This window comes from Antechinus flavipes, chromosome 2 (genome assembly GCF_016432865.1).
Source record: "Antechinus flavipes isolate AdamAnt ecotype Samford, QLD, Australia chromosome 2, AdamAnt_v2, whole genome shotgun sequence".
Classification (NCBI taxonomy): Eukaryota; Metazoa; Chordata; class Mammalia; order Dasyuromorphia; family Dasyuridae; genus Antechinus; species Antechinus flavipes.
The window spans coordinates 261,365,886-261,393,241 of NC_067399.1; the positions used below are offsets into that span (position 1 = coordinate 261,365,886).

The 27,356-nt window shown below is 38.1% G+C and overlaps 1 protein-coding gene across 1 annotated transcript; it reads right to left on the minus strand.

The window, feature by feature from the left end:
* Window positions 1-2,944: 2,944 nt before the first annotated feature.
* On the minus strand, window positions 2,945-14,193 carry PNP (purine nucleoside phosphorylase). The gene is made up of 6 exons (XM_051976961.1): window positions 13,988-14,193; window positions 11,245-11,414; window positions 9,147-9,250; window positions 7,889-8,064; window positions 7,585-7,775; window positions 2,945-6,469 (listed from the first exon to the last, which is right to left on the minus strand). Exons 1-6 carry the CDS (start codon window positions 13,996-13,998, stop codon window positions 6,249-6,251), a joined length of 873 nt encoding a protein of 290 aa, XP_051832921.1. The 5' UTR covers window positions 13,999-14,193; the 3' UTR covers window positions 2,945-6,248.
* Between the last annotated feature and the right edge of the window lie 13,163 nt (window positions 14,194-27,356).

Genomic DNA, 27,356 nt, shown 5'->3' on the forward strand with positions numbered 1-27,356 from the left:
GGAGTAAAGAAGACTCTTATTCCTGAGTTCATGTTGGGTCTTAAACATTTAGTAGCTTTTGAGTGCAGGTAAATCACTTAACCTCAATTCCTCATCTACAAAACAAAATAGAGAAGAAAATGCAAACCACTTCAATATCTTTACTAAGAAAATCCCAAATGCGGTCATGAAAAATTGGAAAGAGTTGGAGAAACTGAAAAAATCCCTGAACATCAATTATTATTGTCTAATCTCTAATTTTTAATTCTCTGGTTACTAATTACCTTAATTTAATAAAAAGCTTTAATAACTATTCATAATGATTTTTTTGGCTTACCAGTGTTTTGGTGGGACCTAAGCTATCAAGTATACTAAGTGATACTCTCTCCTTGAGAATAATCAGGGAAAGTGGCCCTGATCTAGGTTACCCCCAAATTTGCCATGTCTAGACCAGAGATGTCAAACCCACTGACTAAAGTAATTTAAACAATTATTTTTATATAATTGAGAAATATGTTTAACAAAATGAATAAAAATTATACAACCTAGCAATGTTGATTTAATAAGTTTCTAAATCAATAGGCAGCCATCATTTAGACAGTCTTCCATTTAGTTTTTCACCACTGGTCTAGATCACCAATATTTGACATGGAATGGATAGATGTAATTCCAGCCCAATATTCTTCTTCCATATCCAGCATCCTACTACAATCCTTCATCTCTTTACAAAGACAGTTATCAAATGCAGAACGGTAGGGCAAATCCTAGATGAGATATCTATTTGCATGATAGGAAAGCCAAGGAATCTTATACAGGGTATTGCTAAAGTCATAATGCTGTTAAAAGCAACTAAACTTAAGCTATATCTTTAAATGGCACCATGATTTTTGGGACACCTATATACCAGATAGCTAATAATTACACATTTTAGACTCAATAAATTAAGTTAAAAGGAGCAGCTAAGTGGTACACTGTATAAAATTCCAGGCCTGAATTTAAGATCTGAGTTCAAATCTGGCCTTACAGTTTGCAAAGTATATGACCCTGGGCAAATCATTTATCACCAATTGTTCCCCCAAAATAATAAAATTCAAATCCCTTCACTTCCATGAGCTCTTGTTCCACAATCCAGGACTCAATGATCAGCCATTTCTTTGTCTTTTTCTTTTATCAAATGCTTTTTCTGCATCTATTGAGATGATCATATGGTTTTTGTTTGTTTGGTTATTGATATAGTCGATTATGCTAATAGTTTTCCTAATATTGAACCAGTCCTGCATTCCTGGTATAAATCCTACTTGGTCATAGTATATTATCCTGGGGATGATTTTCTGTAATCTTTTTGCTAATATTTTATTTAAGATTTTAGCATCAATATTCATTAGGGAGATTGGTCTATAATTTTCTCTGTTTTCAGCCTACCTGGTTTAGGTATCAGTACCATGTCTGTGTCATAAAAGGAGTTTGATAGGACTCTTCAATCCCTATTTTTTCAAGTAGTTTATATAGCATTGGAGTTAATTGTTCTTTAAATGTTTGGTAGAATTCACATGTAAATCCATCTGGTCCTGAGGATTTTTTCTTAGGGAGTTGGTTAATAGCTCGTTCTATTTCTTGTTCTAAGATGGGACTGTTTAGGATATTTACTTCTTCCTCTGTTAGTTTGGGCAAGCTATATTTTTGAAGGTATTCTTCCATTTCATTTAAGTTGTCGAATTTATTGTCAGCCATTTCTTTGAAAGCAAACATAGATCAACGTTTTTAGAGCTAGAATATAACTCAAAAGTCTCTCAGTTCAATGTCTTTTTTAACTTGAGAAAATACAATGCCACTAAGCTATTATTATTTTATATTACTGCTCTTACATTTGTCATCTTTTCATTCATGTTTTCTGTCTGAGTAAAAGCTCAACATTACCTACCCCCAAAGAGCCGTCTGTGTTCTATTAGAGAGGTATATCTATGATCTGGTGAATTAGGTGGCATCATGAATAGAGTGCTAGATTTAGAATAAGGAAGAACTGAGGTTACTTCTGAACTCTTAACACCTAATTGAGCTACCCTAAGCAAATCACTCAACCTGTCAGTCTCAATGTCCTCATCTATACAATGGGCATAATAGTACCTACCTCACAAGATCATTGTGAGAATCAAATGAGAAGATAAACAGGGATCTGGGCAAACCTTATAGTGCCATATATATGTTAGCTAATTAGCTATCATCCAGAATACAGAGAGGACTGGCGAGACTTACATGAACTGATGCTGAGTGAGATGAGCAGGACCAGGAGATCATTATATACCTCAACAATGATACTGTTTGAGGATGTATTCTGATGGAAGTGGACCTCTTCGATAAAGAGAGCCTTAATTGATCAAAGATGGACAGAAGCAGCTACACCCAGAGAAAGAACACTGGGAAATGAATATAAACTGCTTGCATTTTTGTTTTTCTTCCCGGGTTATTTCTACCTTCTGAATTCAATTCTCCCTGTGCAACAAGAAAACTGTTCGGTTCTGCACACATATATTGTATCTAGGATATACTGTAACTCATTCAACATGTAAAGGACTCTTGCCATCTGGGGGAAGGGGTGGAGGGAGGGAGGGGAAAAATCGGAACAGAAGTGAATGCAAGGGGTAATGCTGTAAAAAATTACCCTGGCATGCATTCTATCAATAAAAAGTTATTAAAAAATTAAAAAAATAATAATTAGCTATCATCCAGAACCAACTTTTAGGAAGCATTCCCATACTAATTTCATCTTTTTGTTTATCCATTAATCTGTGGCCACCACATTTCACACCAAGTCCCATCTGCATACAAACTGTAGTTTGTGCAATATTATTTCCCATTTGATAAACTGCTTTGGAAATGTGTAGACAGTTTATCTTCACAATTTCTTTAAAAGCACCCCTACTACTTAAAGTTTTATGCAAAAAAAAAAAAAAAAAACAAAAAAACATGAAAATTTGCAAACAGAATTTATTGGTGTAAGAAAAGCTCTTTGTACAAAGCCCCCAAAAGCACTATTATATATTTGCATTACTTATAGTTGTTTTCATTCATTACATTCATCCATTTATTAAATATAAATTAGGTGATTAATGAGATTTTTAAAATGCAATTAAGGCATAGTTATTATTCTCATAGAGCTTACAACCATGTGGGGGAGAAGTGAAACATACAAATTGACAATACGATGAATATCCAGAACTATAAACATATAAAAACACTGACTTACTAAATTAGGTGATTTAATTAGATAAAAATGCAATTAAGGCATAATATTATTCTCACAGAGCTTTACAATCACGTAGGGGAGATGTAAAATATACAAACTAACAATATGATGACTATCCAGAACTATCATGTAAAATAGAATATATAAAAACATTAGGACAAGTACAAAGGGCTATTCAAAAACCAAGGAAATATAATTTTAATGGAGTTTTAGGTAAGGCTTCCTGAAGAGTTACTATCTCTTTCAGGTGGTAAAAGGGAAAAGAACTGTTTCCTAGAACACTTCAGGCAAAGGGACTGATGAGAATAAAGGCATGTGGAGTTTGGCTACAAGTTTCTTCCAGGATTAATTTTTCTCTTTGCCTTCTTGATGCTAATGTTAGGACACCACAAAATGACTCAATTTCTTTCAAATTAAAATAAAATTAGGTAGCCACTTTACCCCATAAAGAGCTCAACACACTCCCAGTAGAGTGCATGTCCTCTTCTGAGCTTTGTAGTTAGGATACCAATAAGCTTTTATTTGACTTTGTCTTCCCAAACACTGCAACTCCCATGGCCTACTATTACTTTCTACACACTTGCTAATAATTAAGCTATATTTGGTCCTGAAAAAGGCACTAGACACTATTGGGTCAAATGCACTCAGTTAGATGCTTATCTAGAAGAGAAAAATTCAGTAGGTAGTCTCAAACCATAATTTCTGTCTGTTCTGGCAGAGAGAAAAAGCAGGTGCTAATGGCAAATTTTATGAAGCAACTATTTTGGTAGTGGGGTGGTGGTACCATGAAATATCACAATATTGCACAGGCTGGGAACACTTAAGTAAGAAAGTCAGACATCCTGATTTAGAAATAAAACCACTATTTCCTTTTGTTAATAGCTAGATAGAAAAGTATGTTTTTATAGAAAAGGGTAAGAGTACAGGGCATTGGCTAGGAACTAGAGCACCAGAATAGAGGTTCCAGCCTGCCATAAGGTATTATAAGACCACTAATTGCTCTGGGAGCAAAAGCCATCAGGAATTGGGGAAATCCTGCTGAAAAGTAGAAGGGTGCCAGATTCACAATTTTACCTTGGTATAACATTTTGGCTATCAGAAAAACAGAAAACAATTACTTCCTTTGTTTCATCCATAGCCAGAATGCCATATATAAGAGAGCCCCTAGTTCCTTAGTTGAATTAAGTTAGAAGGTAAGGCTATTTCCTACTTGCTTACCCAACCCCCTATAAGACAACTGCTACTCACATCACTCTTGGGAAATTATTCTCCAAAATTGCCAATGACCTCTTAATTGCCAAACCAATGGAACTTTCTTGTTCTCATGCTTCCTTACCTTTGTGAAAAATCTGACCCCTTTGACACTTGTTTTACACTTTGGTTACTGGGTCTTCATCCTCTTCCTATCACTCTTCCTTCCCCACCCTCAGCCCCTGCATCTCCATTATCTACTCCCAGGACTATGAATCTCTATGCCAATGATTCACAGATCTATCTTTTGTTCTGACTTCTCCTAAGCTCTAGGTCTACATTTCTATCTGTATATGCTACTGCACAGCTGCAACTAGACATCATAGACCAAGTCAAACTCAACAACTCATCCCTTTTTCCACGTAAAATTCACCATTCTTTCTTTGCAATTTCTATTTAACAATACCATTATTTTTCAACTTTCCCAAGGCCAGGATGTTGAGGATCATTCTAGATTCTTCTCAACCCTCCCAAATCTGTTGCCAAATCTTATGAATTTTACTTCTAACCATGACTTAAATGTATCAATACTGTCACCAGCTAAGTTCATGCCTGTTGCATTTCGATTGGATTACTGTCCATCTTTTAAACTGACCTCTAGATTTGTCTCTATTTCTGTCCTAATTTAGAGAGCTACTAGACAGCTTCTTAATGTATTAGGCTCACTTCGGTGCTCTCTCTCTCTTGCTAAAAATTTACAATAATTTCTCATTTTTCCTAGACTGGGACTCAGATTCTTTGGCCAGGCATTAAAAACTTTTTAACCTTATTCATACAATTGTCCTTAAGAAACCCTAAGAATGGAGATAATTTACTGGTCCTTGAATTTTTCTCACATCTTTATATGTGTTCTTGTGGTTTTCTACAGCTGGTAGGCTAACTGGCTATATGACAGACTTTCTCCTTTTGTTTCCTCATTTGGAAATGAGTGAACTTCAAATTTTTTCCCGACTCTAAAATATTATTCTATGTTCTATTGTGCATTCACATCTCATATGCCCCTACCACAAATGCCCTTTGATAGTAAGAACTTATTTATTATTTATCCTAATAATTCCCTGCACACAGTGGTACTTAATATGTGTCTAATTGAACTGAATTAAAACAGTCTAAGTTAAAGAAAACACTGCTCCCTGTGTATTTGTTGAAGGTCCTAAGCATAATTTGCTAATATACAACTAGAGAAACATCCATTCTTTATTGTCTAAGAAGCCTGTATACTTTTTGTCATCATCATATTTACAGATATATTCTCACAACCTAAAACTCTTGTTTCCCACCCTGTCAAGTCTTCAGCAGAAAAGCAGAAACATTTCTGTCTATCTTTTTATTCCCACATAGTACTAAGTTTGTAACACACACTGGTCTGGACCACAAAGGGCCTCAGAAGTCATGAGATGACAGAGGACTCAGGAATGTACGAGTAGTCTTTTCAAAACATTAGCAGCAACCTTAGTGCAAAGTGGGTTTAATTCCTAGATGAGTCCTCTGGAGATGGAATGAAGGATGATAGCTGGGGATAGGAGTACAATGGAATGATCCAGTTTTCCATGGTAGGGAAGGGACTAATGGAATAAAAGAGAATTAGGTACCATTAGGAAGGATCTGAAAGGATAAGTAGATATTCCAAGGAGACAGAATACCAACACTTCTCACTTTTCTACCACAACCTCAAGGCAGAAAGCTAAATGGCTCAAGCAAGGGAGTAAAGTCGATCACTGTCTGGAATGCCAAGTGGACAGCAGGGAAATGAGGAGGCCAGGCAGTCTGTGGGTCAAAAAGTCTTCTCAGAAGGCGCCTGCATGTTTTCCACAAGCAGACAGACAAGTTGCTCCAACTTCTTGGCAGCCAGGCGCCCAGCCACCAGTACTTCTTCATGATTGGCTGTCTCTTGATTTTCATAGTCCATTACTGATTTGTTTGTTATGAGGGAGAATCCAAAGACTCGAAGGCCACAGTGCCTGGCCACTATCACCTCTGGCACTGTGCTCATGCCTAATGTGGAAAGAAAAAGGGAAATGACATCAAGAGTACCTTTAGAACGACCCCTATATCATTCACCTCAGACCAGCTCAAACTTATGATCCAGCATTCTCCAGAATAGATCATAGTGGAGTGGAGAAATATTAGAACAACCAAACTATCTGGCAAGCCCCTTGAAATAAAGGGATTGTCTCAATGGATTTGCTTGGGATTTTTTAATATAGTTTAAAAGAAGAAAGTTCTCTGCCAGAGTTTGGAATTCTTATGATAAAATGATTGACCCCAGCTTTTAAGTAAACTCTACAATCTTTTCCTCACCCTTTATTTTACAGATAGGGAAATTAAGACCCAAAGAAGAAACTTGGCCAAAGTCACATACAGATGGTAAACAGAACTGACATTTTTAACTCAAGGTCTCTGACTCCACATAAAAATTTTAAAGAAGGATGTGAGTTCCAAGGCACAGTGTCAGACACATAGTAAGGTCTTAAAGTTTTCATCTATCTACAGAGGAATATTATAGTACTGGAGTCAGGAAGATCTGAGTTCAAAAATTCAGTCTCAAACTTATTGGCTGTGTAACCCCAGACAAATCATTTTACCTCTATTGGACTCAATTTGTTCAACTACAAAATGGTTATATAAAAAGGTTCATAATAGCACCTACTTTTCAGGATGTTATTGTAAGGACCAAATGAGATATTAGTAAATTGTTTAGCACAGCATCTGGCACATTGAAGGCACTATGTAAATGCTTACTTCCTTCTTATTTATCAATTGGTTTTCCTCCAATTAGTAGGTGAAACTGACTATAGTCTCAGTTTGAACAAATCTCTTACTTGATTTAATCCTCCAAAAGGTTCTATGATAAATTTGGCTTTCTTCTCACTTAACAGCTAGGAGAGTAGACATTAAACCAGTAACAAATCATTAGCACTGACTTTAATACTCAAAATATAGTTAAGTAGAAAAGGTTAAAGGAATACAAAATGTGTTTTCCTAAAAATCATTAATCTAAATTTAATCCTTTAAGTTTGGTCTATTCCCCTTTAAATTCTTCAGGATTGTAATTCCCATCTCTTCCCTAGGCCTCTAAACCCTAATTCTGCAAGGCTTCCCCTTCTTACCAACAGCATCAGCTCCTAGTTTCTGCAGAAAGCGACACTCTGCAATGGTTTCAAAGTTGGGTCCTCCCACTACAACATAGGTTCCTTCCTGTAATGGTCGTTCCTGTTCCATTTCTTTCCATATGCAATGGGCCTGTTGTCTCAGAATCCGGTCATAGGCATCAGACATGGGAGGAAACCTTTCTCCAAACCTGAAACAAAGAATGAAGACAGTCAACTCCTCTTAGATAGAGGAAATCCTCCTATAATCACCAAGTGCAGAGAATCATATTAGCTCCATCCCCTATGAATGAAGTCCACATACCTCTCATCATTGGGGCCTCTGAGTGGATTTTGACCACTGAGGCCTGCCAAGTTGATATGATCTCGGATCAACATAACATCCCCAACTTGATATTCAGGGTTCAGCCCACCAGCAGCATTGGTGACAATTAAAGTGTGTACATTCATAAGTCGGAAAACTCTCACAGGGAATGCTACCTGAAAAATCAAAAGGATAACTGTCAGGCACCTAGGAATTCACCAATCTACAAAAGCCCACCTGTAGTATTCTTATTGGTTTTCTGGAGGTCTCTCAACCAAGCTTCCTTTCAGTAGAGTAATCATCACAAGAATCAGCAGGTGTTAAAGTCCAAAGTCCAAATTCTTTATTGTCTCCTTGCCTGAGACTGGGCAACTTTCTGGAGAGCCTTTCAGATTGGCCTTGGTCTCACTGAGGGAAGTGCAGGAGGTCAGCAACCACAGTAGTGTGAGATGAAATGAATGAATCTGGCTCTCAGTCCCTGCTGGCTGTTATATACTCTATTATAATTACATCATTGTAGGTGTGAATCGTGTGGAACTATATTAAATATTAATGCTAAACTAGATAACCATTGTCTTTATCAATTCCAGTGAGTTAGGCACCTTGTAAGAATCCTTGTTTTAAGTACAAAGTTCTGGCCCATAATACTTTCATATACAAGATGGCATGAGAAAGAGGAAAAGAATGGCTAAAAAGAACCTTAAAAGATAATTTTGTCTAGCACCTCCATAGTTAACTGATTCATCCAAGCTCACACACAATAGCACAGCTAAAAGTTAAACCTTAAGTCTTTTGATTTCAAATCCAAAGTTCTTTGCCACTTTGACAAATAAGGAGGAAACTAGAATACAGAAGAGTTAATTATGCTGTCACAGTTGAGAATGGAGGGGGGAAGGAGGGGATAGAGACATAATGTACTTAATTAGTCTAATCATCTTATCACATTATTTTCCTTCACTTTCAGACATTCTTTTCCAGTGACCCTCTAAAATCCAGATATAAAGGTACAAAGCCTCCCTAGTAGCTTCAGTCTACTATTCTCTCAATGCCTAGATCCTCATCATGATGATAATTTATATGCCACAAATCTCTCTAGCTAAAGCAATGGGGCAGAAACTGATTATTACATGGCTTAAAAACCAGGTACTGGATAATATCTAAGGAGGAAAGGAAAGGTGAGCAGATCAAGTATTAATGACTGAAATCTCTTCCCTTTTCTTACAGGAATTAGCCACCTTTGTCTAGGCATCATACTTACCTTCCAGAGTGGGTAACCTTCATATATGTGGAATCGGCCTTGCATCATCACACAGCATTTGTCATTTAAGTATCCAAATACCAACCGCCCGGCATGTCCTGGTACTGCATGGGAAAAATATAAAGGAATCAGGATAACTCATCAGGAGTTGTTTCTCATTTTCTGGGCCTCTGAAGGGAAAGGAACTGAATGATTTTTCAGGGTCTATGGCCATCCTCTGGTAAAATGAAAATATAACCTACCTATTCCACATCTTCTAGAATAAGGCCCTATGAAAGAAAGGAATGTCTCTGGTATTTTCTTTATGGTATCCAAGGATAGTCTTATACTGATTCTCAGATATCCAGCTGCCTAGACTCCCAATCAAGAAGCCTCAGGGATCCAGAAAGGGATAAATCAGAACAAATCAGATTAAGAAGGAAGGATGGAGATGGCCTATTACTAAGAGGAAAATAGACCAAAGAACTAGTTTTTTGGTCCCACTTCATATAAAAATTATTATTGGTCAGTTTCTTAATTGTCATTTCCAGAAAGAGTAGCCAACCCAACTTCTCTGGAAATAATAAATGGTCTAAGAGATAGAGTATACTCAAAAGGAGAATCAGAAGTAGGAGTGGAAAGTTTCTACTTGAAGATGGGGGTTGAAAGAAAAGATAGATTATTGAATAATGATCAGCGTGGAAGGAAAAAGGCATCGGTAAACTTTTTTAAAAATTTCAAAGGAAAAAAGTGCAGGAGACATAAGAGTAATTTTGTTACTAATTTGTTAAATTTAACATTATCTTTTTTTTAATTGCATATAAATAGTTTCTAATTCCTTTTCATGAACTTATCTATACTTGATTGTTAAGCTCACAAAAAAAGATTTTTTTTTTTAAAGTGGGATAAGGACATTTAAAAAAACTAGCACAAAGAGTAGATAGCCAGACTCCAGATGGGACAGAAGTGGATAGATAACCACTAGTGGTGTCCTCACAAAGAAAGGACTATCAGAACATATGGAAAACAATTTCATTTTCATGGTCTTTTAGGGAACTGAGCCTTCTTTCCCTGTTGGTTATGGGGCTTTTTTCCAGTGCCTTCCTGAATATTTTTTATTTCCTTTCCCACCACTTCTCCGGACTCCTCTTACTTTAAAGAGTTTATTCCTCTTACTTTAAAGGAAATATTCCTTAATTAAAGCCTCATATTCCAGAATCTAAGAAATATAACCCCAAAACATACTATAGTACTTTTTTATCTCACTAATTATAATTCTCTGCACCTACACCTTCTTGCCAGGCAATCTGGCTATTTAGATGACTGACAAGCAGAATGAGCTCATTCTCATTTCCCAGAAAGATAACATGAGAGAGACTACTGATCCTTATTACAAAAAGTCTCCTGGTTACAAACTTCTAAGTACTCTAAGTCAGAAGACCAGTCAGGTCTTATACATATATGTGCTGCCTGTGTTTGTATTTATCACTTTGTATGCTTTCATAAACATATATATAAAATATAAAAGAATTTACATAATTTAAAATAGTACATGTCTTTTTATGTAATATGTGCTGTGTGATATGTACTATGTATTAGTACATGTCTTTAATAGCTTAATGACTTTTGGGATATCCTAAACATAACTTTAGGAATATATGAAGAAGCTGTGTCCCTCCAGGCCTTATGACTGAAATATGGAAAATGGCAGAACCAGGCCAGAGGGAAGTAGAAAGGAAAGAATGAATTTAGGAACATACAAGTTATACCTGCATAAGCAAGAAGTTAACTATATACTAATACAGACAAGTATAACTCATAAAACATGAAAGATATTCACATATCCTGTATGCACCAAGTATCCACCTGGCAAAATGTGTTCTATCAAATTATCACCAAAACTTGGAATCGGTCAATCGTAATTTTAGTAGGTTTTTTTTGTCATCTCTTAATGCTTTCTTGGACCATAAGACAATAGTTTTAATATTAGGGCAAATATTGGCACTACAAGGATTTTCCTCCAGTTATGAAAACATTTTTTCCCTATATTTTTCCCACCCTAGTTTCCCATACCAAGTTCTGTGATGCCCAAATCTGCCAGCATCATCTTTGTCAGTACCTGTGCTTTGGGGGAAGTTAGGTATCTCTTTGTAGTCAAAGGCCTGGGATTGGGTCAGTTTATTTGCCAAGCCCCCCAATCCAGAACCACAGATGACTGCAATTTCAGGTCGATGTTTGGTATGGGATAAAAGCCACTCAGCAGTTTTCTTATAATCCTCATACTGGAGTCTAGGAAAAAGAAAAAAATTCATTAAGTAAACTGAAAAATACAAGTAAAACTAAAAAAGGAGAGACAGGAAAGTCTAGGAATAAAGTAATCAATGAAAATTATTCATTAACAGATGGGTAGTGAGGGGGAGGGGAGGAAGAAGGGATGGGCAACATCTCAACTCTTTTCTCCTCTGGTTACTCAGAATACCTATGCCTTCAATCTTTTTTTGAGGCTCCAAAGCAAGATAGCTGTTGTCTTGGGAAAGGAATTGAGAATTTTGGCACTGGAGATCACAGCTTTTGTCAAATGACAAAAAGTGAGGTTACAGAGGTTGAGAGCACCAGCACCAGAGTTGCTGTTCGTACTTGTAGTGATCTTCAACAAAATCACACAAATTCTCTCTCAATTTCAATTGTTGTTAATAATTTTTTAGTCATGTCTGTCCAAATCTGATCCCACTTGGGGTTTTTCTTGGCAGAGATACTGTTTTGCCATTTCCTTCTCCAGTTTATTTTGCAAATGAAGAAACTGAGGCAAACAGGATTAAGTGACTTGCTCAGGAACTCACAGCTAGGAAACGTTTAAGGCCAGATTTAAGCTCATTAATATGAGTCTTCCTGATTCTAAGCTCATTTTTTCCATGTAACTAACCCTTCCTAATAATATCTGTCATAACTCCCACAGAAGTTTGTTGAGGGTAAATTGATGTGAAAAGTATTTTTTGAAGCACTAAACAATTTTTTTTTTAAATTCACTTAGGTGTCCATCCATTCTTTCTCCCTTCCTTTACTTAAAATTTCCAAGAAGTCAGATTTGCATTTTCCTAGGATCCAGGAATCCCTTTTAGCTAAAGTTATCTTAAGAAATACTGACAACCATCACCACCACCAAAAAAGGTAATAATAATAACAAAATATTTCTAGTCAAGTCACTTAAGCTCTTTGGTCTCATTTTCCTCTTTTACAAAGTGAGGAGATAGGCTCTGGGGTTGCTATAAGCTCTAGATCCAGGATACTATGACTCCTCAACAAAGAAGCAGCTTTCTCTATAATTTTAGGAACTAGCCTGCCGATTGTACCATTTTAGAAGCCTGGTCTCTCAATTCTAAATTTTTTCTCTCAGCTTCTCTCTAGGCCAGGATAGAAGGTGCGGTGGTGAAAAAAGAAAAGGGAGGGACCAATGTTCTAGCAGCAACAACCAACAGCCTCCGGAGAATTATTTATCTTAAGACATAAAGAGGCTAGGAAAGTGGAGCCAAAAGACTCGGTCCCAGTAGCCTTCAGCGGGTACAGCAATGGGCAAGAAGGGTAGAAATGCTCAATAGCATTGCTTAAACCCACAGGTCAGATGAGATCAGGGAGTGGCACAGGTAAGAGACAACCAGGAAACTAATAATACTTTTAAAAATATAAAATTAAAAAAAAAAGATCTATAATTCAAAAAAGAAAGGTGAAGAGGAAAGGGTGGAGGGTTTTGAAGGAGTCACTACACCCAAAAGCCTTTGGCTGAATGATAGCATCAGTGAATTTAAAGTCTTAATTAAGGAAACAGGTCCAGAGGAACTAAGTGACTTGAACCCAGGGTTTCAATGATAGCAAGAAAGTAACAGTCAGGATACGAACCAGATCTTTTCAGACTAAATCCGGCCTTAATCCCAAATACACTATTCACCACCACTGAGTCACTTGGCAAGAGCTCTGGACCTCAAATCCAAAACTCTCATTTCCTTCTCCAAGACAAAGCCATTCTGCGAATAAGTCTCAAAGGAAGGAAAGAAGTACAGACATCCAGATTAGCCGGATGGGAGAAAAGCCAAAGAAAGGAGACTCTGCTACCCCCACCTCCGGAAGTCAACCCCATCCACCTGAGAAAGAATTTTCTTCGGGGTTCCCCAGGACCCATTTCCTGATCCGAGAGGTCCAGTGCCCTTGGCTCCGTCTTTCTGCTAGTAGCCCCCAGACTCTCAAATACAGAGAGGTCCTTTCCCCTCCATAAAACCTCTCCTGCTATTAATTATTCCCAGGGATAATCAAAATCAGAAGAGAAGCCTGGAGCCTCCGACAAGGAGACAGACTCCCCAGTCTTTGGACGCAGTGAATGCCCACTTTTGCTTTCCTAAAGATGTGATCTCCTGATCTCAGAACAGACAAGGTCGTAATGGTGAGAAGGCTGTGTGGATAGCTATGCCTGGGGACTGGGAGTCGGCAAAATTGCAAAGTTACAAATGTTCCGAATGGCAATTGACTCATTTGAATAGGGAAAGTCCTTGTTGAAATTCCCTTCATCCCAAAACCTGCACTCTGACTCCTGGCCCCACCTCACAATGCGGTGACCCACATCTCCCCACCCCCACCTTCCCATCCTAGAGAGGAGTGGGAGCACTGAGCCCCACAGCCTGCCTAGGGATCTGCCCTTTGGCTTCAGGGCCCAGTGCCAGGCTTCGGTCTCTCCCCATGCACTGAATGCCCTGTTTCCTTACCTGGCCCCTCTCTGCCTCAGAGGCTTTAGATCAGTTCACCCAGCCTCCCAAGTCTCCATGACATCCATTTCTCCTCCCCTGTCCCCCAGAGGGCCTCTAGGCCAGACTCACGGATTCTCCATGGCTCCCTCGTGGTATTCTCCTCTCTGCCTCGGTCTACTCCTCTACGCTCTGCTGCGTGAGCTCCGAATGCCCCAGTCAGAAAGGACTTGCACATAATTCACTCGCTCTCGGTTTTAAGCCCCAGCCCGTAAGGTCCCCAGCCAATGACTGTTGCAAACGCAAGAACCAGCCCATCTCCTTGGAGACCGAGCTACATTCAATCACTAGGCCAAGTATAAGAGTGTGTGTGTGTGTGTGTGTGTGTGTGTGTGTGTGTGCGCACGCCCGCACGTGTGCGTATTCTTTAGGAAGGAAGGGAGGAATGAGGGTGGAGACTCTGAAAGGAATAATAAATAAATAAAATTTCCAGGAGATGATTAAAGAGATAGACTGTTTCCCTTTTTTGCCCTAGGGCATGAAATATAGCAGCAGTCTTCTAGACCCTTCCTACCCTACCCCCTCCAACCTAATTAAAAAAGGTTTATAGCTCAATCACAAATTGATTTTTATGAGATTTGAATTTTAGAAAAGATCTGGGCCTACATAGGTGGCCTGTGCCTGGGCTGAACACAGGACAGTCTAAGATTCATGTTCAGCTTCAATTTCCAGCCCTTTGGAACATCACAAACCACTCATCTTCTGTCACTGTTTAGGGCTAGTAACTTTACTGGGATGCACCTAACTTTCTTCATTTGTAAAATAAAGGAGAGAGTTGCCATAAATGGCTTCTCGGATCCCTTCCATCTCCAAATCATAATTAGCCAGGTAAGAGACAACAAGCATTAAGTGCTTAATTGCTGCTAAATACTAGGCTAAGCAACTGAGACAAAAACAAAGTCCTTACTTTTATTGATTCTATGTATATTCAAGATACACACTAGGTAAGTGAAGTGTAAGTTCAAAAATAAGGCACCAGAATGGAGGTGAGAGAATAGGGAGTGGGGGTGGGGGAGAAAAGAATTGGAATGAGGAGAAATTGAGACAAGGAAATAGCCTTGAAGGTTGTTGCAATAGCATCAGTAATGAGATGAGGTCCTGTACCCAGATAGTGACTGAAGGAAGAAAGTGTTTGTGAAAATTGAAATGATAAGACTTGACAGTAATTTGGATATATGGGGTGAGCACAAATAATTCCAGCCCAAGTGACTGAGAGAATGGTAGTATTCTAAATAATCATAAGAAAATTGAGAAGAGAGAATTGTCTGGGGATAAAGATACTGAGTCCTGCTTTGAGAATGTGGAGTTTGTGATGTCCAAAAAGCATTCGGTGACACAGGACTGGAGCTCAGGAGAGAGACTAGGGTTGGATATACAGATCTGGGAATCACCTTCACAGACATAATAATTAAATCCAAGTGAGATAGTATCGTGGGAAAAGTAGAAAGGAACCGGGACACACATGATTAATGGTTAGTAGATGTGACTTGAATAAAGATTCAGCAAAGGAAGCTGAGAAAGAGCCTAGGAGAGATAGAAAAGAAAAAAAATATTCCCACAAAGCAGACTGCCCTACACAAAACTATGACAAGATGCATATCCTAATGGCATAAGGAGCTGTGGGATGGGGGACACAGAGGATGCAGGGCTTTGAATATCTAGACTGGAATATCTAGCCTATGAAGAAAATTAGGAAAATGGAGAAAGGCCTAGGAGCCAGAAAGTCTGGGTTCTTTACCAAGATGTGAAAATATAAAACATGGTAGGAAGTATGTGTGAATGAAAAGAAGGAAATATCCAAATTATGAAATTTTTGGGTCTTGGTTCTGATTCCTGATTCCACAGAAAGGAGCATGCCCCAAGGTTAAAGTTCCTCAATTGAAGATAAAAGTTTTATCCATGCTCTGATGTCCTTCACCTGTTTAGTTACTTGCTGATGTCCTTCATGACCTCTAAAAGGGAACCTCAACCTCATGTCTATATTGCTTGATTTCTCCAACCTCCTCTTTCAGAATACCATTTCCCCTTCCTAGACCCAAAATTGTATTTTTGCCTTATATAGATGCTGCCACCACTGCTTACAATCCTGTTTCTATCCCTCCTATCTCTGTATCCATGCTTAGACTGTTCTCTTTCATGTCTTCAAATTATTCATGTTCTTATTCTCATTTCCATTCTTTTCTCTTTTGTCCATTCATATCTTTATAATAATCTCTGAAGACAATTGTATCAAACCTTATCTCTATATTTCCGTAGCCTGAATTTGATCTCTTCTCATTCCTCACTGATTTATATCTGTCTCTCTCTCCTTCAAAAGACCTTTGTGACATTTTCATTCAGCTCATCCTCCACACTCTTACAAAAAAAGTAATTAGAAATCACTTTCCTCAGAAGTTTTTGGCTTCTGGCCAGAATTCAGAGACCAAACAATCACTCTCATTAAAGTAATTATTTCTCATTATTATTATTATTATTATTTTTAAACAATCTTTCTTCTTCCTTCAAGGAACTGTCTGCACCATGCTCTGCCATCCCTCTACTCACAGAAAAGGAACAAGTAGTGACAGAGAAATGGCCAGGGTCTTAGTAGTCAAAACCAGGACAAAGAATCCTCAAAAATCATGATTTCTAATCTGATGAGTCATCCAAGATTCAAGAAGTGATCCTCCAGAATTTTTCAGATTATAGGTTCTAGAGAGGAGATTCCTCTATTCCCTAACCCCAGAATCTCATTTCCCATCCTATTTTTCCTAGACATCAAGATTCTCCTCCTTTCAAATCTTGCCTCATTAAATCTTTTGCCTTGATTCATAAAGCTATGTTATTAAAAAATAAACTTACTACAATTACAAAAAAATAAATCCCTGACCTGATCCAGATACAATTCTTATTTTATATATATGTGTGTGCATGTGTGTATACATATATTATATATATATATGTATATATGTGACTTCCAATTTTAGAGCCCTGACTAAACTTGCATAAGGAAAAGGGAATGAATGAAGGTTGGAAATTACCCCTAAGTATACTCTAAGGAACCATATTCAAATACCTTCCCAGACTGGCTGTCCCACAACAGCTAAAAGGTACAGACCTGACACATGTGCTGGGCCATAAGATTATCAGAGCCAAATGAGGCAAAGTCTCAATGCAAAAACAGCTTCCTGAAGTTGGAAAGTTCTCCCGAACTTCGGGTACCATGTTATACAATGTCAGTTCTGCAGTTGCTGCATTTTGATCCCTTCATTTGATACATATGTGCACAGTTGCATTCACATGTAGGATCTAGGGGTATTGGGAAGAAAGGAATTAGGAATGGATATTGAGTATGGGGAGACAAGAAATGACAACAGGTAGGTCTTAGATCAAGAAGAATATAATCCACCTGTCTGGAATGAATGTATCAGAAGCAAGAAGAGTGGAAGAGAAAGGGGGATATGTAGGAAATATCATAGCTGCTTCCTTATGGATCAGAGAAGTGTGCTTTCTTTATATGTTTACCACTGTTCATACTTCTATTCTCCTCCTCCTCACTCTCCATTTCTTTACCAAAGAGTCCTCACCGCACCCCCATTCTGCCTTCCCTCCCTGCCTTGGCTCTCTGCCCCCCAACACACACACACACACACACACACACACACACTCTCTCTCTCTCTCTCTCTCTCTCTCTCTCTCTCTCTCTCTCTCTCTCTCTCTCTCTCTCTCTCTCTCTCTCCCCTTAATTACAGAATCCAGGAGAATATAAAGGCAACTAGATGGTACAGTGGATAGAGTACTGGACCTGGAGTCAGGAAGACCTGAATTTAAATTTATTTAGCCTCAAACAAATCACCTGTGTGATTCCAGACAAGTCACTTAACCTGTTTGCCTCAGTTCGCGTTTGACTCAGTCCTGAGTTGGACACAACTAACCAACAAATAAAATATAAACTCCTAGAGGGAGGGACTGTTATGTTGTATTTGTATCCCCAGTGCCTATTACAACACCTTACAACTAATAAAGAACTTTTAAATATGTGCTGAAAGAATTCTAGAATGCTAAAGTTGGAAAGGACCTTTTAGATTATCTAACCAGGCCATGGAAAGCCAGTGAAATTCCTGAATGTCACCAGAAGCAGATTAAATATCATTGGGGGAAATGTAACAAATATATAAAAATACATGATGCTAATTTGTGGTTTTCTAAATCAATATGTGCTTGCAAGGATCTATTTCTATTTGAGTTTGACTGGATTAAATTTAGTTCTTTACTTTCTTCTCTTCTTAAGTAAATTAGTCCAAATGATAAAGAGACTGATCTTTGTAACTACACTTTAATGGTACAGATTCCAAATGCTGAAACTGCTAGATAACAGAACGTCCTTAGTATAGCACTGTTCATTTTAGGATAAATTTATCATAAATTGGATCAGATTGGCATAAGGACACATTTTACAATTGCTGGCTTTCATGCCTTTTTTCACACTCTCCCTGCCTAAAATGTCCTTTCCATATGTTCAAATGCTCCCTATCTTTGAAAGCTACACCAAATCCTAAATGCTCTATGGAAAACCTTATTTGCAACTATCTTTTCCCCTCCTATTTTTCTGACTGCTTTAATCATTTTTTTTGAACCATTTGGTGATTTGTACAATATTTTATTGTAATCTTATATTAGTAAAACCTCTGTTTTCTTTTTTTAAAAACTTTTCACACATTTGATGGACTTGTCTCTTTTCAACAATGAACTGATTCAGACCAATTCCAAAAGACTCGTGTTGGAAAGAACCCTATGCATCCAAAGAGAGGACTATGGAGACCAAATGTGGATCACTACATAGTATTTTCACCTTTTTGTTGTTGTTTGCTCACTTGTTTTTTCTTTCTCATGTCTTTTTCATTTTGATCTGATTTTTCTTGTGCAGCACAATAAATGTGGAAATATATTTAAAAGAATTGCACTTGTTTAAACTATACTGGATTACTTGCTGATTAGGGGAAAAGGAAGGTGGGGAGAGAAGAAAAATTCGGAACACAAGATTTTGCAAGTGTGAATGTTGAAAACTATCTTTACATGTATTTTGAAAAAGAAAAAATTATAAAAACAACAACAACAACAACTTTTCACATACTTCTGGCTTGTCCGAAACAGAAATGTAAACTTCACAATGACAGCTTCCCAGCACAAGGCACTTCTAAGATATTCAGTAAACACTTATTCATTTAATTATTGAAACTGATCTTTACTAATTGAACTGCTACATCTTTTTCCATAAAATCTTCCCTGCTTACTCAGTCAAAATTAATTTCTGTTTCTTATTGTTCTTTGTTCCATTATAATGTACTACTTATCACTTATGTATAGAAAAAGTCATCTAATCAGTTTGATGAGTCAACAGAATTTCTCCATAAAGAAACTTGCCCATTGCACCTTGTTAAGAGGACAAAGGGAACTTTTTATTAGTCCAATTTAGACTTATTTTTATACTTAGATTGAGATTATAATACCACAAACTCAGCCTAAGTAAAAAACAAAAAATCCCCTCTTTTGAGGAGGGAGGACATAATCCTGTGGAGACAATAAGAAAGAATTCACTAGAAAACTGCTCATCCTCTCATATACTCCAGAGAAATCTTAGCATCTAGTTATCTATGACAACTGTTAATGACAATAATATTTATATGGCACTGACTATGTGCCAGGCACTGTGTTAACCACTTTACAATTTATTATTTTAGTTATTCCTTGTAATAATCTTGGAATGTGGGTTCTATTATTAACTCTTTTAATTTCTATTTTACTAGTAGGGAGAATGAGGTTAAATAACTCTTCCAAGGTCACACAGGTAATAAGTGTCTGGGACTGGATTCAAACTCAAGTCTTCTTGAACGTATGCCTAGGGCTTTATATATACCTATCCACCAAGTTGCCTATTAAGCCTCTGGACCCTGAGAATGGAGGACCTGAGTTCACATCCCACCTCAGACACTTAACATTAGCCAAGTGACTGTGGATAAGTCACTTAACCCCATTGTCTCTCAAAAAAACAAATAACCCAAAAGACAAAAGTATAAGTAGTTATTTCTTCACACTTCATCCAAGAAGGCTAATTCCTAGGTATTGGTATTGGAAATGGAGTGCCAACTTTTATCGTGAACAGATATTATGAAAAGAGCATTTAATCTAGAGTCAAACCCTATATCATCACTTAGTGCTTGTATGATGTTGGACAAGTCTTTTTCCCATCTAGGGCCTCACTTTCCACAATTGTAAAGTGAGGTTAGACTAGATGGATTCCAGGGTCCCTTCTAGCTATAGAAACTAGATTCTTTGGGGAAAGGTGCCAAAAGGTTCCTGAAGCACTTTCATTCCCCAAATCAATGCACCTCATGTTGGAGCAATAAGGGACACTAAGAATCATTTAGTCCCATTCAGTATTAAGGAGAAGGAAACTAAGGCCTCAAAATGAGGAAATGGCTTGTCTAACAGAGGAAGGCTCATTTATCTCTTAGTGAAACTGTGACTGAGCTGAAATCAGTTCCAGACTGTTAGAACTGCTACTACCTTATAATTTGCCCCACCCAATCATTTTACAGAACAGACAGAGAGCCAGGTGACTCCTACTCCAACTTTTTGCTGAGTTGTTGAACTCTCAACTTCTCAGAGGCCAGGAAGGTACCCTTTTTGAAGCACTGACTCCATGGCTCCTTTCTCCTAAGAAGTGCCCTACAGTTATCCCTTACAACTTGAATCCAAGCTCATCCCACCCTCAAGTCCCTCATACAAATATTCATATTCCTCTCCAGGCCAATAATTTTTTTAAATGCAGCTTTAAAAGGCAAAGCTCCCAAAGGGAAAAAGCAAATAAAGGGTGAAGGAGGAAGAGGCATTCCCAACGAGATGTCATCTTACAGCAGGGACTGAGGTTCTGGATTCCTTTTCCCAGTCTAACTCCAAACTAAAATGCACCTCTCCTAGGGCAGAAAGTACTAAAAAGCAGAGGACTCCTAGCCCCCAGGATATCTTAGGCTCCTGAAGAAATCCTGGGATCTCTAAAGTATCCCTCCCAAACACAGAAGAAGCCCCTCCACGTTTTCAACCCAGTCCTTCTTCCCAAACTCTGGGTGACAAAGAAAAATTTGAGAATAATTAGAGCTAACATTTATACAGTGTTTTAGAGTTTAAACGCATTTTACATATCTTATTGGATCTCACAATAACCCATTTTATTGATGAGGAAATCCAGGATCATACAGCTAATAAACTTATGAGAAGTCTTCCTTACTTCAAGTCTAATACTCTATTACTTCACCAAGTTGCCTCAAAAAGAAACTTGAGAGGAAACTCTTGAAGGAAAGGAAAACGCAAGGTCACCAGCAGGGGGAAGTATTGGGTCCCTAACTCCAATTTAACTCCCAACTCCCAACTTCTCAAACTTAGAACTACTCTTGCCTTAAAGAGTTATTTATGAAAGCATTATCTTACCTCTACTCAATAGAAAATTCCTTTAAGACAGGGATGGACATCTTATTCACTTTGATTCTCTAAGGGAATAAATAATTACTTACATATAACAGGAATTCAATGGAATGTTGAATAAGGAACAGTTTGATTACACAGAGCCATGAGACCTTACCCCATCTTGGAATCATAGTAAGGGTTCAGAGAACAGCAGTAGCAGAAATAGATGTGAGAAAGAAATTCCTTGTTATTAATAATGTTGGGCAATGAAATGGGGAAACAGGTGAGACAGAGCTCTCTTTCTCCTGAAAAATTATTTTAACTTTGAATAGATTACCTATTCATTCACTTAGTATTAGTAAGTGCTAAATAAATGCCTCCCTAGAAGAATGAAGTCTTCTTCAGTCTGTTCCTCTCTCTGTCCCTCTCTGCCTAGCTCTCTCTCTGTCTCTCTCTTTCTTTGGTCTTTGAATGATCCAATAAGAATCTGTGATACCTAAGCATCAAAAAGAACTTTTGTTACAGAAGCTGATATTACTGCCTGGGGAGGGAAAAAACATCTCTTTAGCTTTTATTGCATGCCAGGACTATGCTAAATATCTTACAAATATTGTTTCATTTTGATGGGGGTGAATTCTGAAATTGTGTCCCCTTTAATCTATAAAAGAAGGGAGATTAGGGTCTCAGGCTCTCCCCTAGGAAAAACATACCTTTCCCAGACAAGCCCTTTCTAAGTTAAGTGGCTTCATTAATTGGAGATCTTAGTCAAATCACCCTCTATTGAAATTGAGATCTTTTGGGGATGGCCTGGATCCCTTCAGGGAATTCCCAGATTCTGGGAAGAAGCCTTCAAACTCCCAGTTAAGTGATTTATTCAATTGGAGATCTCTGTCTGATGGTTCCTTTAGCCCAGACAGCTCCCAGCCCCAGGCCAATATTTACCCATATAACCAGGGGTCTGTTAACATGCCTTTGCCAAATTCCTAATCAGGAATTTTGCCCACTAAGAGAGCCTCCTTCTTAGTGAATAATAAACCTCCCTTTTGCCATACAGACTTTTCAGTTTGCAAATATTTTCACACTGAACCTGCCCCAACCTGAGGGGATTCCTCACCCCAATTCTCACACCTCTTCACTACCACTAGCACCACATCAACTTGATCTTCACAACAATCTTGGAAGGAAACTGAGGTATAGTTTAAGTGATGTATCCAGTTGATTTTTAGCTAGGAAGTATCTGAAGCTGTATTTGAATTCAGATCTTCCTGACTCTAGGATCCCCAGACTCCAGAATATTCCCCAGCTGATCTTTGAATAGTCTCCTAATTGGCCTTTGTGTGTCTATTATTCACTCCCCTCTTGAATTGTTTTTTTCACAATGCTGCCAAAATACTTTCTTTAAAGATCAGGTCTAACCATGTCACTTCTCTACTCAAAGTCTTCAATGACTTTTGTGAAATTCAGGACAAAACTGTAGTCTGGCATTTAAAACCCACCATCATTTGGCTCCAATCTATGTATTCAGCCTTTCCCTCTCCTTCAATTCCTCTTTAAGCATTCTCCATTTCAGCCAAAACTATACTATTAAATCAATAAATCGATTTACTAGCATTTGGTAATATACTTTGTCAATTTTATGCAAATTGCTAATGACACAAAAGCCAAAGTGTAAAAATTCTTTCCCTCAATGATTTTTCATTCTTGGTTTTCCCCAGCTTCAATCAGAAGTAATGTTTAGCAGGTAAATAACAAATTAATTCATCAAGCATTTATTAAGTGCCTACAAGGTGCCAGATACTATACTAAAATGGAGATACTACTACAGGCAAAAATAATCCCTGTCCTTAGTCAATTCTCAGTAGATATTAGGCAACCAACAACTATGCACAAACAAGATATATACAGGATATATTAGATATCTCAGTAGGAAGGTACTAACATTAAGGAGAACCAGGAAAATATTCTTGCAGTAGGTGGGATTTTAGTAGAGACATTGTCATGAAGCCCTGTTATGAATCCAATCTTATTGTTACTGTTACCTCCCCATTGTCAAGGCTACATATCACTGTATAGCCATTTGTATAAATACTGATATTTGCTCACACTAAAGCAGGTTTCTAAGGTAGCAAAGGAAGCCCTAGCACATGTATCTAATTTCCTTCCTCCAGGTAAATAAAATTTTTTGCTAAAGACTGCTGTTGGCTCTTTGGTTTTATTTTTGTTTAATTTTATTTTTCAGAGTTGACTATGTTTGTGATAACCTGTGTGAGCTCTCTGGTATTTTCAGAGTTGACAACAGCTGCATAACCTCTGTGACTTTTTGATCATTTGCTTTCACAGTTGACAGCTTGAAGAAAGATTCTTTCCTCTTCTTGAGTTCAAATCAGGTCTCAGACACCAAGTAGCTATGTGACCCTGGGCAACCTACTTAACCCTGTTTGCTTCAATTTCCTTCAGTTCTCTAGGGAAATCTGAATTGTGTTTGTTACTTATTCTTTTGTTTTGGGGATAGATTTCGTTGTTAGCGGGTAAGCCTGGACTTCCCCAGACAATGGGAGAAAAGGGGGGAAGAAGGCTTATACAATTATTTAATCTTGTGTTTTGCAGTTTGTGCTTTGCACTCATTTACTGACACCTTGTCACAATAAATCCTTTTTTGTTTATTTGTTTGTTTGTTTTTTACCTCAAGAGTCTCTGATTTTTAATTTGGTTAAGGGTCATTGTCCCATACTCTATCCATTGGTGGAGACAACATGTCAACAACTATATACAAACAAGATACAGGCAGGATACATTGGAGGCAGTCTCAAAGGAAAGACACAAAAATTAAGAAGCCTGGGAATGGTTTCTTGAAGAAAGTGGGACTTTAACTGAAATTTGAAAGAAGCTAGCAGTGAAGACACTGGAGGTCAGGCCATGGAATATCAGTATGTCCTAGAAACAGCAAGGAGCATGTGAAGTTTTCCTTACAAAAAAGATGTAAGAAAACCAGAAAGGTAGGAAGAGACCAGGCTAATGAAAGACTTTAAAAGTCAAACAATTTCATATCAAAGGCAGCAGAGTAAGGAGTGGAGGGCTGGGAACCATAGGTAATCAGAGAAGAGAAAAGAATCTTTCTTTTCAGGTTGGGAAGCAATCAAGAAAAAATATCAGAAAAACAACTGGGAATCTAGCAAAGACATTAGTATTGCTCCAGGGCCTAGATTGCCTCTACTTTCCTACCTACTTATTTTCAGGGACCTACAAGAGACCTACAAGACCAAGTAGGAAACCTTGAACTTCAAAGTTATTTGGTGATTATTGGGCAAATGATTATTGCTGCTGGTAGTCTATTCCAGAAGTGTCATTTGAGGACTGAATCAGATTAAAATATAATTGAGAAGAAAAGTAGAGAAGTCAAGCAAGAATAGGAAATAAGAGATACAAATATTATAATGATCAGGAGTAGAATGGCCTTCCATAGGTGTATATGAATGTATATGATGTTGAAGGGGAGGAAAACTGTTCCCTTTATTGAAACTATGTTACCTTTAAGATTATCATTCTGAAACTGTTCTCTTTTGATCTGTGATCCCTTTCGGAGTCTCCCCCCAGATAATTTATCTTTCAGGGATGCCAGACCCTTTGATTCAATTAGAAATCCTGGTCCAAAAGCATCTCTTTGAAGTGTAGTTTATTTTAATAGGAGTTCTAGGCCAGATACTGATAAGCATCCAAGCCTGGGAACTTTGGCTTCCTGAAGCCTCAAGCCTCCTTTTAAAGGGCAGTTTCTAAACTCACTCTTTGCAGAAGGCCAAAGCAGTTTGCTCTGACTCTGCCCACTCAGAAGGCATTCTCTTCTTAGTGCCAGATTCCCTTTCCCTAATAGGACTTTGCCACTAAAGAAATCAGTCTCTTAGCAGAACTGGCTTCCTATCCAACAATAAACTTTCATTTTTGCCAATTAATAATTCAGGGTTTCATGAATTCTTCATGAAGAACCTTTGTGCCGACCAAAGGGGGATTTAACAACTTTCTAACTGCCATTAACCTCATCAATGCGGTCAGGATAGCAATACCTACTTCAAAATAACATGTGACAAATTCACAATGGCCATTCTCCTTGGCAAAAGGTATTTTTATTTAAGGGAAGAGATTACAGATAAAATGAAGGGATACGATAGACAACAGGAATGATAAATATGAAATAGAGTTGGGAGATCATAAAGTCAGAAAAGGAAAAAGTTCCCCAGGGAGAACTGGAGAAAGGAAATACTCCATGAGGAGAGAGAAAGCCATTTTCTGGCAGGTTAGACTGGCCAAAGTAAGGAGAATGGCACCATTAGAAAGAAGACACTATTGATGTGGGAAAGATTAGTTTCTAGATTCCCATCCCCTCCCAGTGAATGTAATTACCCTTTGACTCACAAATCCTGGTCCCTTTGTGTTGGAATCTTTACAAACTGCTAACTAATTAGAGTTGATCTGTGTAATGGGCTGAGGCTTGAGTTGATGCACTGAGGTCCCAAGCACATGAGGCTAAATAGTAATTGGACCATACCCTATTAATATATAAGCTTGGAGAAAGAATGGCCCCGCCCACTCTTTGTACAAGTCCTGATGTGGTGTAACAAACATGAATTATTCACCCAATTAACGGTATAACAAACAATATAAATCAACATTGTGTTGTAAAAGATTGCCAGAAGTCCTAGAAGGAGAGTATGTAAACAGCAGTCACACATCTTATGTATTAATAGAGTATGGTTCAATTACTATTTAGCCTCATGTGCTTGGGACCTCAGTGCATCAAGTCAAGCCTCAGCCCATTACAGATCTGATCTTACAAGATGTTTTGGGCCAGAACCTGAAACAAGGTATAAGTAGAACTAATTAGTACAATGCTTGTGTTTATACCTTTACTCATCGGAGTTCACAAGTATGCCAGATTCACAAAGTAAATCTTGTAACTTTGTTACAAAGAATTCACACCTCCCTTAAAGCTCTTAGGGCCAGAGAGCACTATGGGAGAAAACCCACAATCCCATTCTCTCAGAAGGGCCAGTGAAGAGAGATCTATTGCAGAATATTTTCCACTTGGCTGGCTGGTGGCAGAAGAAGAGTTTTCAGAGGAAGAAGCTACAAGTCGAGATTTCAGCAGAGTTATATGAAGAGTGGAGCTGGATTGAAGGCTGAAGAAAGCAGAGGCAGAAGCAAAGGACAAAACTGCAAGAGCTCTTGGAACCAAGCAGAGAGATAGACCTCTAAGCTAACCGGGCTATATTGGAGGCAGTAAAACATCTGAACTTTTTATCACCTGGCTGCGTTTTGAGATGATTATTACTTTCAACTGATACTAAAGCTGCCTCCAAGAAAACCTCCCCTGAGAAACCTGCACCTCTCCCCCAGAGAGAACTATTATATTATTTTAAAGAAGAAAAAGATCACCGCATTTTGGCGCCCGAACACCTTTGGATTCCAATAGAAGATCTGGACTTGTCCTAGCCCCACCCGGATCTGAGCCAACTTTGGGGCTACACCCAAAAGCCCCTCGAGCTAAGTCTCCTATTATAAAAAGGCCACTCTGGGAATCCCTCTTTGCAGAGATTCCAAACATGCTAGCCATGTGATTACCTTCTGTCAATTGGACCCTCTGTCCGGTGCCTTCTTTATCTCTACCTTCACCTATACTTTAACCTTGCTTACCCAATAATAAACCTCTTTTATCAATCTAGCTCTAGGGACAATAAATGCTTTTATTGGGAACTCGCGCCGTTACTAGACCCATTTACCCCCGTATCCTTGCGCCGAATCCAAAGAGGTTGCAGGGGAGCTTTGCTTGATGCCCTGTACCCCAAACCTGCCACTAGACCTTAACCCTAATTTCATTTAGGTACCCCAAATCTAGACCTCAACACTATGAGGGAGAGAGAGTATCTCATAGTAGGCTTAGTCCTGAAGAGAACTTAGCAAGAATCTTCATAAGTAGATCTTTTAAAGGGGAAAAATGGCTCTGGGG